Below are 15,937 nucleotides of genomic sequence, written 5' to 3'. Positions count from 1 at the left end.
CTCCCACAACAATGACTCTAGAGGCAGAAATGTAGCCCCTCCACAAGGGGTAGGCCTCAGATTTTGAAAATAGGCTGATATAAATGCTTGGACAGAAAATTGCCCCTCCACAACTAAAAAAATTCAGCAAGCATGTTCAAAATGCCAGAAAAGCCAGTAGGTCTGAATAAATGTGTGTGTGTGTGTGTGTGTGTGTGTGTGTGTGTGTGTGTGTGTGTAAACTGAACAAGTAACACTCAAGAGCACATCTTCAGTCATGCTAATATTTACAATTGTTAAAAAAATGGTCTGCTTCAAAATCTAATCTATGTTGGACCTTTAGCAACACTGAAGTATCAGCTGTTCAAAATTAGAAAGGATTGTCTTGGGCAGTAGTATGAAGTAGCATGCCTCAGAGGCTAGAACATTGATTTGGGACCTAAAGTTCAAGTACTGCATCATACATGTACTAGCTATATGAACTAGAGCAAGTCACCAAACTTTTCCGAGCTTGCTTCCTTGTCTAGAAAATAGGGATGATAATAATAGCATCTACCTCACAGGAGTGTTGTGATGATAAAATTAGATTAAGTATATAAGGCTTCACAAACTTTAAAGCACTATATAAATAAGTTATCTAACCAGCTATCAGGAATGTTGTAGAGGAAATTCCTATATGAAATACATTTGGAATACACCAAAATTTCTTCTCACTCTGAAATATAATCTGTACTCCGAAATAATGTTTTTTTAGATCTCTGAAAATCCAAAGTTCCATTTTATCAGTACAAGAAAAGAGAGCTCTCTTCTCTTAGGTAGTGTAACCCACGAAGTGTACTTATGTGTTATATGTGGGTATGGGTGTGGGTGGAGTTGATTAGGAGGCTGCCTTAAAAGAAGTATAACAGCTACAAAGACTACCAGGTTAGTTTATGTGGAGAAGGTTTCTACTATCAGCCACAGCTTTTAGGAGACTCAACAAAGGAATGAAAGAACAAATTTTCTATTATGGTCATGAACCAGAATTCATCAAGCCACCCTATTGAATCATAACTGGCAAAGCTCTTTTATTCTATTCAACCCTTTTCACTGCTGTATATTCACGTTGATGTAGCCTCTAATCTACTGTTATTTACTGGAAGTCCTAAGCCAACATTCAGTTTTTATTATCATTGCTTTTATGTTCAAATTGTTTCATGATGAAAAATCCATCTGAATGAGAGACTGTCTCATTAGGAGAGCTACAATGGTGGTAAAAATGTAGAATAAAACTCTAGAAGGTGAAGTAGAAATGACCTTCTGCTGTTTCAAAGTGAAAAGACATCGAGCCAAAATCCTATGGAAATAAAGAGTGGAAATAAAGCAAACGACAGATTCTACAAATAAGATGATACATCTCCTTTCGTGCATAATTCTACTCCAAAAATATTAACACAAAACTTTCTCAAAGAAAACAATGTTTCAAGTAGATTATTAGCAGGAACATAATGAATCAACTTGACTTTTTTTTTTAAACATCCCCACTGTCAAATGTTTCCTTCAGTTACAAAGAAGTTTTAACTGGCAGTCACATTCGTGAGATTTATCATTTATGAATAGCCTTCCTTTTTAAAACTAAAATGCTAATTAGTCACAGAAAAGAAAGGATACTCATATAAAGACTATTGCAATGAAGTCACTCAGAAGGTGACAGTAGTAGAACTATTCACCAGGTCTATCACATTCAAAATTTTGGTGTTAACTCTTTTCATATGTAAACAACTATTGAATCCTTTCAATTCCATTTCCATGGCATTTCTGGAACAGATCTCTTTCTCTCATTCCCCCCCCCCCCTCCCACTGGTACAGCAGCTTATTGTTTCTTGTCACTATTATAACAATAAACATCCTACTAACTAGTCTTCCTGTCTTCAGTCCCCTCACCCGTGGGTGAAATTCATATTCCACAAGGATTAAGATTAATCTTTACATATAGATCAGACCATGATATCACTCTTTTGCACAAAGCCCCTCACTAGATCCCTACCAAGGCACTAAATCTTAGACTTGAAAAAAACCTTAGAGGTCAACTAGTCCAAATATCACCCAAATAGGAATATTTTCTACAATATCTAGCTTCTACTTAATGAACTCCAGTGAGGGGAGAACTCCTAAGGCAATCCACTCTACTTTTAGACCATCTAATTATAAGGAAGACTTTTCTTTTATCAGGCAAAAAACTTCTCTAACTTCCATTTATTGTTCCTAGTTCTATTCTTTGGAATCAAGCAAAATAAGTCTAATCTTTCATCTATTTTACTTTCCCCCATTGCTTACCAAGCAAAATTTTTTTATTTTTTAAATTAAATTTAAATTAAATTTATCAATCAAAATAATTATTTATTTAAAATAAAATAAATCATAAATTAAATTTTTATTTATTTATTAATTTTAATTAAAGAAAAAATCCTTACCTTGGCATTCATGGCCCATTACAATCCAATGTCATTCTCATTCCAACTTATATTACTGCCTCCCACATACTCTATACTCTAGTCACACTAGAATACTCACTTCCCTAAAGAGACATCCTATATTTTTTCACTAGAACCTTTATTCTTCCTAAGTGTGGAATAATCTTACCGTCATCCTATTAAATCTCTACCCATCCTATAAAGACCAACTCAACTGCCATTTTTTCCCCAAGAAGTCTTCTCTACTCTGCCAAGCTGGTAATGACCTTGATAACAATAATTCACATTTATACAACACTTTAAAGTATTTTCTTCACAATGATCTTATGATTAAAAATATAATTATTAATGCTTTCAGTTTATAGATCAGGAAGTTAAAGCTCAAAATGTAGTGACTTCCATGTGATAATACAGCTAGTGCAAGGAAATGCCAAGAATAAAACCCGAGTCTATTGATTTCTGTATTTGGTATTTCTTCTTTCTTTTATGCTATACAGCTACTTCTTAGATCTCATCTAACACTTTGCCTGTAGTACTTATATATTTACCATGTATTTTTTGTTATAGCTATTTGTGCAAATGATATGTTTCTCTATAGTTAATAAGCTTCTTGAGGGTAAAGGATATCTTGCTCAAGTTTTCTCTCTTACCTAAGACAAACTATGTCCCAACACAATACTCTTCAAATAATGAAAGATGACAAATCTCAAGGACTACAGTCAATTACTTTTGTATCACTGTTCAAGATGGATGGGGTTGATATTAAGAGAATATATCATTGCTCTTATTTTGCTATTATTAGAAATTTTGTTATGAACACAAATCTTATTTTGTTTCTGTTTCCTATGTAAAGGAAAATGTGAATGACTGGAAATGAAAAAAAAACAAACCTAAGACAAGTTGATATTTAAGACAAATAGGGACAAAATCATTTAGCTGTCATAAATGAGACAAGTCATCAAATGCAGATGACCTACTCATGGGTAGAGAAAGGACTGATAGATGTCATTCCTGAAGTACTCCCTGCCAGGGAGTATCTGAAAGATTGTGGGTGACAGAAGATATAATCACAAGCTTGGAAAAGGGCAAATGTCTTAATAAAACTGAAGAGCAGGAAGCTTAAAGGATCAAAACCAGCAGGCCTAACTTTGATTCCTTGAAAAATTCTAGCCAGTCTTATTAAAAGAATGATTAGCAGTGATCAAAAAGAGTCGGCATGGCTTCACTAAAAATAAATCATTTTGAACAGGAGAAGAGAAATATGAGTAAGAGGGACACTTGAAAATAACATACTGAATTTATTATAGTTTTTAAATAGCAAGGAATATGGAAAACTCATAATTTCATATACAATCCTCTTTTGTATTCTACTTTGTATATGAAAATGTTCTGGGTGTGTGGGTGTATGTGAGAGTTCAGAATTTTTAGGGAATTAAAAAAAAAAGAATAAACCATGTCAGATTAATCCTATTTCTTTTTTTTTTGACAATGTTACTGGACTGACAGATGAAGAGAATACCATAGACATAATTTCTGCTAGATTTTAGTAAAACATTTGATATGGTTTCTCATGCTATTCTTGTGGACTAGATGGAAAGACAGGGGCTAGATGATGGTTCAATTAGACTTAATTGACTTAAGCTCAAATGGCTGTAATTAAAAATAGTTACTGATGATTTAATCAATTTGGATAGAATTTCTAGTGTAGTATCCCAAGAATATGTGTTTGGTCTTGTAATATTTAAAATTTAATTGATGACTTAGATAAATATATAGATAGAATATATATTACATTTTCAGATGGCACAAAGTTGAGAAATTCTAACACACTGGATGACAGTCAGGATATAAAAATATCTTGACAAGTCAGAATGTTGAGTTGACATCAAAATGAAACATATGACAAATTTAGTCTTACAAATGAATTTAAGATATAATTAATTTCACTATCTCAATATGGAGACATGGCTAGGCATGTTGGGTTTTGGCAGATTCTAAGTTCAGTACAAGTCAATTGTATGATTTAACAGACACAAAGACTAATGAAATCTTAGGCTGTTTTAGGGGAATAGTTTCCAGTATAACTATATTCCTCTGTTCTCTGAATGGTCTGACTTCATTTGGAGTTTTTTAGAATTTAGAAAAGACATTCATACACTGCAAAATATGCAATGAAAGGTAATCAGAGTTGGAAGGAATATCAGAGACTCTCTGTCCAATCGCCTCATTTTTCAAATAAGGGAACTGAAGTCCATAGAAGTTAAATGACTTCCCATGGGGAATACAGGTTGGATTTAGAGATAGGACTTGAACTCATGTCCTCTGACTCCAGAATCAATGTAATTTGTGCTTCATGATATAAATGAACTTGACAGGATGCTACATGAAATTCAGAAGACTAAATGCAGAAGACAGGTTAGCTGACTTTGATTATTCAGAATCTATCATGTTTAAGAGGAATAAGATTTGTTTTGTTTAACCCCAGAATGGAGTAGTAGGGGCAAAGGGCAGAAGTTGCAGAGCACCTTTAAATCTAATTTAGGGAGTCTGTAGGTTCTTCCTCAGTAGAGATCTTTAAGCAAGGGCTGACTGACTACTTGTTGTAAATGTTTTTCAGATACAGATTGTACTAGATGGGCTCTGATGTTTCTTCTAACTTCAAAATTTTGTGATCTGAGAGACGCTACCATAAATGTTCTCTTCTGTTCCTTTCAACTCCAAAATTCTATGAATTTTTGAATTTGGAAAAAAAATTAAAGCCAGATATATAGCTTTGGGAGTAAGCTTCATAGTGGTGATAGTTATGACAGTAATGAAATCAATGAAGGAGATATCAAGTAGATTTTTACCTCTAAGTAGTTCTTTTGAAATTCTCTGGATTTTGTGAGTTGGCACCTCAAAGAGTTTATTTATATAAAAATAAGTAATTATTAAAGAGTTTCCAAAAATCTCATTGAGACTTTTCTCTATCAATGAGTCCAAGCATCATTTGGGACTTAAATCAGTCAGGATATATTAAAATATTATGATTTCTTTTCTTCAAAGAAACACAGATTCTTCTGGTACAGTGGTTTAATGTTCCATGTGATAAACTGCAAAGGGAATCTTCAAATGAACAAAGCCCACTGATTCCAAGGTGCCATCTGTCAATGGGATGAAGGGCAGGAATTGTACTATAACTGCATTAGGTTCAGATTAAGTGACCTGGTCTTGTATAGTCTTAGGGCAATCTGGCTATATATAATATGTATAATATAATATAATATAATATAATATAATATAATATAATATAATATAATGTAATGTAATGTAATGTAATGTAATGTAATATAATATATAATAGGTTCTCACTCTATCAACTATGTCAGTGAATGACATATGAATAAATAGGAATAATTCTAATCATAGAAGGCTCTAGACTCTGATGTTGATTACTTGATCAGAATAAGAAAAGCAATACTGATCTTCTGAAAGGACTCTCAATTTCACATTCTTTATGCATACTCTTTATATACATTAGGAATTTAATTAAATATAAAAAGACCAAAGTTATATATCAAATGATTTTGGCAGTACTGCTAGGAAACATATTAAAACTACCATAACCTTTGTTTTATATCAAAGTGCTAGGAAAAACCCAAATGAATATAAAATACGAAAAATATTGAATGTCATATGAAAATACCAAATGCCATATGAAGTAAAGAGGCAATATGAGGTTATGGAGTCAAGAAATCTAGGATTCAAGTCTTGCTTCTAATATATTCTAACTGTGAATCCACAGGCAAATCACTCAACCTTTCTGTGAACCTCACTTATAGATGAGTTGCTTATCTTTAATGGTAGAAGTTCCAAGCTGAGAATTCCCTACATAGGTCCAGACTCACTCCCAAACCCAATTTTTTTTAAATTTATTTTTGATATTGATTTTTTCTGACATAAGTATATTGGAAAAACAAGCTATATGTCCCATTTCTGATGAAGTAGAATTCTAGAAACTATAATAATGTTAGCTATGAAAGAAATCCCTTAATAAAAGCATGTTTTATTATCTTAAAAAATGGAAAGATACAAATTTTAAAATTTCAATTTTAAAATTAAAAAAAATTAAATTTAAATTTAAAAATTTAAACTTTTTAAAAATTTAGAATTTAAAAAATTAAAAAAATTTAAATCCATATATATTAGGATAATCTAAAATCTTACCTTTATTATGAGACATGGCATATAGAAGACAGAGCACAAAAAGGGCATGATAATCATCTTCAGGATTGTCCAATGCATTATATACCATATCAAGGAAAGGCCTATGAGAGAATCATTAAAGAGATTAGCATTCGATGTATTATCATTTGATTCCACAAAAGTCTTAATCCAGTGCCTCTTTGAGGTACAGATGTGACCTCATGAGTTCTCAAACACCATGCCAATAAGAGCACAAGTTACACCACTTTCTGCCATGTTGGAAAGGAGATAAGAACAATTCCTGTAACAAATGTGTTTATTTTTTAAGGCCCTGTCTTTGTCTCTAGCACTCAGCTCAGTACCTAGCACATAATAAGTGTTTAATAACTGTTTGCAGACTGATTGACTAAAGAGACACTCCATAGTTCCCAATTTTTAAAACTCAGACATTGAAGCCCTTTACTCCTTATGCCCTGAGGCAAAGGATCTGTAACCCTCCAGAACAGAATCTCTACTGCCCCTGGTTCCCTGAAGGTCAGGCACTCTGCTTTTTGTTTTCATTATTTTTTTACTCTCTGTAAATTTATAGAAAACCATCTATTTCAAAAAACTTTTTTTATTTCTCCCCCACCACTCCAAACATACATACACAGTGGGGTCTTAAAAGGAGAGTTGAAATACTCATTGCTCCCCACTATCACTTGCAGATATTCTTTTTGTTGTAATTATTCCATTAGTTCATATTGATATATAGGGAAAAGGAAGATGGGGGTCTCAAGATGAAAAGCCTCTAACTTTCTATTCTCATCTGAAAGACTGGGATAGCTGATTGAGCTATCCCAGAAGGTTGAGGAGACAAGTAAAAGATTGGAACACCTCTGTTGAAACACCATACTCTTGGAGGAACAGATATGACTATTTGTTTAGGAGGAGCTGCCACACTGAGGTCACAATTAAGATAACACAAATTTATAGTGGTCTTAAGCCACTTCAGTTTTGTGACATCCTTTAGCACTTCATTGCTGAAGAGCATCAGAGGAAAATGGTGGGAGTAAAGTTTGATAAAGTTTGAATGTGGTATATTTTTTTATTTTGATTTTTTGCACTTATTATAAAGATATTTTATTTTACCGATTACATGTAATAACAAATTTCCACATAAGTTTCCCAAAGGTATGTGATCCAAATTGTCTCTCTCCCATCTTTCCTTCTCCCTCCTAGAGCTGGCAGGCAATTAGATCTGGGTTATACATGTATTATCATGCAAAACATTTCCAAATTGTTCATTTTTGTAAGAGAATAATCATATAAAGCCAAAAATCCCCAAATAAACTGAAGTGAAAAATTATATGCTTAGATCTGCATTCTGACTTCAATCATTCATTCTCTGAAGGTGGATAGCATTTTTTGTCATAAGCCATTACTCTCCAATTGAGTTAGTCAACTGTAACTGATTAATAAGTAATCATTTATTAAATGCTTTCTATGTGCCAGACACTGTGCAAAGTGCTAGAGATACAAAGAAAAAGCAACAACTTTTTGACCCCAAGAAGTTTATAGTCTATTGAATGAGGCAACGTATTTAAAACAGTGCATATAAGACAAATAGAAAGTGAATAGAAAGTGACCTTAGAGAGGAAGGCATTAGTATCTGTGGGGACCAGGAAAGGGCTTCTAGTGATACACTAGCTGAGTCTTGAAGGAAGCCAGGGCTTCTAAGAGGCAGGGATGATGAGCGAGTCTTCTAGGTACAGGGATAAGGTAAAGAGATAGGACACAGAATGTGCAGTGTGAGGAACAAGAAGAAGACCAGAATTGCTAGGGAGGTTTAGGATGACTCCATCATCCATACAAATCTTTTGTAAGGCAGTATTTATAAATCTTGTACTATATCCCACCGTTAATTCAGTTAAGTGGTAAGATGCCTTTTATTACACATGAGAAACACATAAGATTTTAAGAAACTCACCAACAATGGCATCAACTAAACTCCATAAAAGCTCTAAGAAAGGCACTTTTTAAATTAATTTTTAAATTAACTGTAAATATATGTATATACATACATACATATAATAAATCACATACACATCTAGTATCTTCTAGACTACAAAATTACAAAAGATATTCACAGGTTGCAGCAACTGGGAACTGCTTTTGTTCAAATAGATATTTTAGAGTTAATCTGGTCTAGAAATAAGTTCCTTGTTCAATTCATAAAAATAAATTCATTCTGATAAATAACAAAGACCTTTATAGAACAAAGATAAACAAGATAAGATTGGGAAAGAGAGAAAGTCAGTTCCTTTCAAATACTTATCATCAATTCAAATTCATAGGCAGGCCTATGACACTTTTTCTCAGGAGATAATACTTTCTTAGTGAGTGTGCACATAAGACAAAGGAGACCCATCAAGCACATAAATGTACTATTTTTTAAACATTGTCCTCAGGGACCACTATAACCAGTGAAATCACTCTATAATGAGACCCTACAGGGGATAGCTGGGTGGCTCAGTGGATTGAGAGTCAGACCTAGAGACAGGAGGTCCTAGGTTCAAATCTGGCCTTAGATACTTCCCAGCTGTGTGACCCTCGGCAAGTCACTTAACCCCCACTGCCTATAAAATTTTTTTTTTAATGTGAGACAACTTTGGAGACTTTACTAAACACTCAGATGGAGTCAATCTTATATCTTGTTATACATCTTGATGCCATCATGAGAGATGTCCTATTATATTTTGTACCTGAAAATTAAAAAAACTTCAGGTTGTACCAAAAAGATTCAGGTTCATCCTACCATCACCAGAATGATCATTTAATCCACACCCACTATAAGGTTATCTTTAGTACTAATTAGTCAAATAAATTATGGTGGGCAAGTCTAGTAGGGTAACTATGTATAATGGGAAACAGGAAAGATAGTGATGCACATAGATGGATGAATGACTATAAATGCATCTACACACAGACCAAATACGGTATTTCTCAAAATTTTTATGATAGTGCCAAGAGCTGGCAATTTCAGGGGGATACATACCCTTTAAGACTGACGCCAAAATCTAAGTGCATCAGAGAAGCAAACATTTAATTTCTCAGTTAAGTTCCATAAAAAGGAAAAAAGTACAGCAGTTTAGTTGGTATTCATCAAACTGGTTTCTTCTACCTATCATGCATGCCACAGAACATGATTATTCTCCTATCTAGTGGTAAAACATAAGAGGAATTTGCCATGAAAGACTTAAGAAACGGGAATAAGATATGGAAACATATCCTCATGTGAGAGAACCTACCTGTTCCACTGTGTGGTCTCACTCCCAGAGGCAGCAGCACTCTTCTCTTCATCCGTTGTATTCTGTTCTGTCACTACAGAAATGGCTAATTCGGTTAGTTTGCTTCGCTCCATGATTACCATCTCTATTTCTTAAAGAGAATAAAATTCATTTTATTTGATGAAGAGCCCACAGGAGAATTTCTGATGTAACCAGGGTACGTTTTATAAATACTTACAATTATAGTGGTAAACAAATGTAAATTGTTTCCAGTAGTATGGCAATGTTTAATAGTAACTAATTCAGGCAATACAGTTCACACATATGTGAAAAATAAAATATAAATGCAGATACCGATTTCTTTAACCATAAGCAATGTTAAGAAATATATTTCTGATTTTAACAAGGCAACAAGAATTTCATGAAATGTTCTATGTCAGTACATAAAAGATATTAAATGGAATTCTTTCATTCGAAAAGTAGGTATACTTTTAAAGTTGTCACATTGGTTATTTTGAAGACTGTTCTGTTTACCCATTTCTTTTCTCATTCCCAATTTACTAAGGGAAATGTAAAAATATATTTTTTTCTTGATCAAGCAAACAAATCATTGTCCCAACAAATTAAATGTTTGTAGTTTTCTGAAAAATTATAGAAAAATTTTTGAACTGATGCTATATCACCAATAACTCACATTTTGGGCCTTAGGCATTCATCTATTCAAATGGAAAATAAATGTTCTAGGGGCAGCTAGGTGGCTCAGTGGATTAAGACCCAAGCCCAGAGACAGGAGGTCCTGGGTTCAAATCTGGATGCAGACACTTCCTAGCTATGTGACCCTGGGCAAGTTACTTAACCCCCATTGCTTAGTCCTTACCACTCTTCTGCCTTGGAACCAATACACAGTAATGATTCCAAGATGGAAAATAAGGTTTTTTTTGTTTGTTTGTTTGTTTTTTAAAGTTCATGAGCTAAAGAGAAGGCAAAAAAATACCCTTTTTGTCCAATGCTTCTAACTCTCTATTCCCTCTCAAAAACAAAACAAAACCATAACACATCTTTATTAGCTTTATTAGATTTATGTATCAAATTCAAATGACACACTGAATTTCAAGCTTTTTCCAAAATATCCATAGCCTAGTTTTCCATTTTAAGTGATCTATTTTTCTACCCATTATTTTCATTCCAAATAAAGGTCTTAGTCTTCCCTCTATCCCAATTTTTTCTACCTTATTCGTCTATTCACAGTCTTTCATACTGTTACATATATGTCTCCATTCCACCTATTTTTTTTTTTTTAAATCTTTACCTTTCATCTTAGAATCAATACTGTGTATTGGATTCCAAGGTAGAAGAGTGGTAAGAGCTAGCTAGGTAACTCGAGTTTAGTGACTTGCGCAGGATCACAGAACCAGAAAGTGACTAAGGCCAGATGTGAATGCAGTACCTCTTATCTCTAGGCCAGGATCTCAAACCACTGAGTCATTTAGCCGCCCCTGCTCTACCTAATTTTAAGTTAATCTTCTTTTAAGCCTCCTTCCTCTAAAAAAGTCTATTCTGTTTACCTAAGAAGAGCATTCTTTAACACAGAAAACTTTTTCAATCACTCTCTTCCGATCTGTCTTTATTTATGTATCTGCCCTCATTTGGTGAATGACTGTTCTCCTTGCTGATCTAGGATTGAAGTTCTAATAGGCACTGACCAAACTAAGTCTTTTTATAATCAAGTACCAGGTATATATGAAAAGTTCTCCCAGAGAAAGTTTTTCCCTTACCTACTATTTTTGTCTTTGATTCCCTAGAGCCCAGCATAGTGTCTAACACACAGCAGGCACTTAATAAATACTTGTTGATTAACTGATTGATCTTCAAGTCTTTGAGGAAAAAAAAAAGAAACACTACAGGCCACTTAATGCATCTGTCAAATGAATTCTACAATTAACCTTAGTAGTGTCTGATGAGGGGAGTGAGATGTGAACATCTATAATTCTACATAATTTCCACTCAATTCCCACTATTTCCCTTTATTTATCCTACCATATGCAGCATCATTGTTGATAGATTACAATTCATCAGTTTCATATCCACCTGGCTTCACTTTCTACTTCTGACATCAAGGTAAAGACCTTGCAGGACTGATGGGAAAAAAATTTGTGGTATGGGAAGGTAAAGTGGTGGTGGGACCAACAACTGTGTTCTGGCTACACATTACAAGATTTTTCCTGAATGTAGCCAATATATTTCAGGAGGCTACATGAGATTAACTTCTGATATATCAAAATTTATGCTATAATAAACCCTCATAACAGATTTCTACTCTATTTTTGTAAACATGTGAATAGCTGAACTCGTTCAGCTTGCTAAGATAAGTCTAACTGGCATGAGAGGCAACATGACATAATAGATATCATAATAGGTAGTTTGGGTTTGAGTACCTAGGCAAGTCACAACCTCTCAGCACTACAGCAATTAATCCTATAAGATAATAAGAGACAGAGCAAGTGCTGATCTGCATTTGTGGTAGGAGTTTCTCACCTTTGCCAGAGAAATCACAAATTCAATTTTAAAAAAATCAATCACTCTTTGTGGATAGTGGATTCATTGAAGTTTCTCCACTAATTTATTATGATCTTCACTTATACCTCCTTATCTTTTCCACAATACACTGAAACATCAAAACAAGATTCTAGAAGTATGTAATAGACTCTCCTAACAGGACTAGTAGTTTAAACTCAAGAGAACATGTAAATCCCATTGTAAGAAAAATACCAAAAGGTAAATTCTCAGGCTAACTTGGTTTCTTCCCTATCCTTGAAGATTAATCTAGTTCAGGCTCAAAGGCCTCTTTCTGATGGTCATATTTTATCTGAGATTTTTCTAAGGCTATTCTTACCCTGACCTAAAATCAACTAAACTACTAGAGCTTCCTGTCTTTAGGAGGCTGACTGGCAAAGATCAGTTAGTTCTCAGAGCTTTTCTAAGCCATTATACTCTACTGCAGAACAAACACCTTGCCTAAACTGGAAACTAAAGGGTGCCCATCAATTGGAGAAGGGCTAAACAAATTATGACCCATGGATGTAATAGAATACTATTGTGTTTTCAAACCCTCTCCATTTCTCCTCAACTTATTTTCCCAGTAGCTTCCTATTACTTACGTATCAAATTCAAATAACACTGATTTTCAAGTTCTTCCAAACTATCCATATCTTAGTTTTCTACATTAAATGATCTATTTCTTTATCCATCATCTCTACCCATTTAACGCTATCATTTGAACTTGCATAAGTTATACCAATCTGGCATAACTGTGTGAAGGATGAAGTATAGAATAGGAGAGGTCAGAAGAATGGAGATCTCTTAAGAGGTTATTACAGAGGCAGCTAGGTGGCTCAGTGGAGTGAGAGACAGGCCTAGAGATGGGAGGTCCTAGGTTCAAATCTAGCCCCAGATATTGCATAGCTATGTAAACCTGGGCAAGTTACTTAACACCCATTGCCTAGCCCTTACCACTCTTTTGTCTTGGAGTATTGATTGATTGATTCTGACAGAAGATTAAGTGTTTAAAAAAAAGAAAAGAAAGCAATTACAAAAGTCAAAGTAAGAAGTGATAAAAGTCTGAATCAGGGTGGAAGTTATGGGAATAGAGAGAAGGGAACATTAGCAAAAGTGGAACTTAAATCTACAATACTTGGAAAATGACTGGAAATGAACGTGAGACAGGTCAAGGATAGTTCACAGAATGCAAGTTGGATTGACACTTTCTATTTCAGACATGTTGAGCTATCGATATCTATGAGACACCCAAGTGGAGATATTTAATAGATACTTGGAGATGTGGAACAGGAACTCAGGAGAGAATTAGGAAATTTGAAAGTGACTTGCTTTATCTAGCAGTAAGAATGTGAAAAATGTGGGTATGGTCAAGTCACATAGGATGGGTAGGCATAGATGAATTAAGAGCTGCATCATTAGTAATCAATGATATCTCAGATCTATTTGATTAAGAATATATATTTTTTATTTATTCATATGCCAAGGTCCCGTTGGTGATCAACAGCACACTGCTGTACAGATGGTCAGAGTTAGAAGCTTAATATGTGGTCATGGAAATAGAAAAATTCACTGTCCCACATGGGGCTGAAAAACGAATTTGGATTCATTTTGCAGTGCTTTAATCAACAGACCTAAGCAGACACAAAAGAAAGGAGAAAGGAGGGTAGAAAAAAATGGTGCATATGGTAGAGAGAAGTTGTGTGCTACCAATAACTGCCTTGGATTCCACTTAATAGCATCCATGACAATGACTGCCTGCTTTACATTAAACCACAGGCTGAATCCATTTCCACATGGCTTTAAAAGATGTGGAAAGACCAAGTCTCTGTTTGTCAGATGACTGCGGTTGGTGGATAGAAGACAGTGTAATCCTAGACCACCAAGTGAAGTACTGGGTAGTGTGGGATGGGAAGAAGAGTTAAGAACCCAAATGGGTCAGGCTCCAATTTGAATCTAACAATTCTAAAATGTTTTTTCAGGAAAGTTCCTAGAACAGTATAGTGTCATATAACTATTTATTATTTCTATTTCACTAATTATTTTACAAATTAAAATAACTTATCCACTTTACTAGGCTAATGTACATTTTAATCTCCATACTCTCTGTGAAATGAAACACCTTTCAGGGAAATAAAACTAGTAATTGCTAAATAGCTTTTGGTTGAAAAACTTAAAGGATTCTATCTCCTGTTACCTTCAACCCATCAATCATAACAAGGAAAAACAAATTTACTCTATTATATGATGTTAATATATTGAATTGAGCGATTAATGATACAAGATGAGGAGGAGGAGGAGGAGAAGAAGAAGAAGGATAAAAAGGCCCTAAAATAAAGGCTAACCTGATATGAAAGAAAACATTTAATTTCCTGGGAAACCAGAAAAAGAAAAAATTTGATTGGCTCACTGTGAACAGAATTTCAAGAGACAAAAGCACTTGAATTACATATTACATATGGGTGGGGGGTGTTTTGTGTGTGTTTCAGTACTGAGTTTCCTTCGCCCTCTCCCTGCCTGTATACATACTCTTTTTATTTTATTCTGAATAGAAGCAGGATGAATTCTGAATAATTTATTGGGAAGTTACTTACTAAAAGATGTATTTTTAAAAATCGTACTAGAAGTGTCAATCTTCCTCCTCTCAAGACTGAAAAATTATCATTCCCAATTCTCTCCACAAATGCTTTAAAATATTTTCCCACTTGACACACCCCCAATGAAATTATTAGAATATGACCACAATTGGTTTGGTGGATAGCGAGAGAAAAGGAGCTCTGACAAATGTATCTAGACATATTTCATATCAACAGAGAACACCATTAGATTCCACACTATGGACTTTCCTGCCAAATGCAGATATATCTCTATCAAGAAAATTGGCATGTTCACTGCCATTTTATGGTCTGATCTAGTCCTGGGCCATCTAAAGATAAGCTCCTTTGCTGGGTCTAAGAAAGAATTTCCTGCTTTCTTTGTTAGAGTAACTAGAAATTTTGCTAGCTTCAGTGCAAATCAATCATATCTTTAAATTCAAGATGTACTAATGAATAAAGAAAGAAGGTTGAGGCCTTTAATTTTAAAGGTTATAGTTCCTCTAGTTGGTTTTAAAAAATTATTCTGAGAAGTTCATAGGCTTCGCTGAACTACCAAAGGAGTTCTTGAGAGATTAAAAAAAAAAAAGGGGTAAGAAAAAACTCTAGTTTGAGCTACTATGATAAAACTGTAGATAAAAGGTAACTTAAAAAGAACATGTGGAATGTCAATTATTTACATAAGCCAATATGGAACTAGCTAAAGTCTTCTAAGCAAGGTGTTAAATAGTTTATTCTCATTATTCAAAACTCCTTTTTCTCTTCATACATTTAATAAAGACTGTACATGCAGATTAGAAACTAAACTGAAAAACTAAAATGCACTTCATACATAGAAAATGTAGCCTTCTGGACAGATGGTTAGCATTTCTTCAGTTATCTGATCCTATGACAGAACTTGTCA

General features: G+C 34.1%; 1 protein-coding gene across 2 annotated transcripts in view; it reads right to left on the bottom strand.

The window, feature by feature from the left end:
- Positions 1-15,937, bottom strand: part of CLEC16A (C-type lectin domain containing 16A) — a 220,957-nt gene that overhangs the window by 145,768 nt on the left and 59,252 nt on the right. For both annotated transcript variants that reach the window (XM_044659037.1, XM_044659040.1), the window contains exons 11-12: positions 9,908-10,037; positions 6,639-6,739 (exon numbers count right to left, since the gene is read on the bottom strand). In XM_044659037.1, coding sequence (XP_044514972.1) covers positions 6,639-6,739; positions 9,908-10,037 — 231 coding nt within the window. The remainder of the gene's footprint in view (positions 1-6,638; positions 6,740-9,907; positions 10,038-15,937) is intronic.

Source organism: Gracilinanus agilis, chromosome 1 (assembly GCF_016433145.1).
Source record: "Gracilinanus agilis isolate LMUSP501 chromosome 1, AgileGrace, whole genome shotgun sequence".
In the NCBI taxonomy this organism is placed as follows: Eukaryota; Metazoa; Chordata; class Mammalia; order Didelphimorphia; family Didelphidae; genus Gracilinanus; species Gracilinanus agilis.
This window is presented reverse-complemented; position numbering and strand designations above follow the sequence as displayed.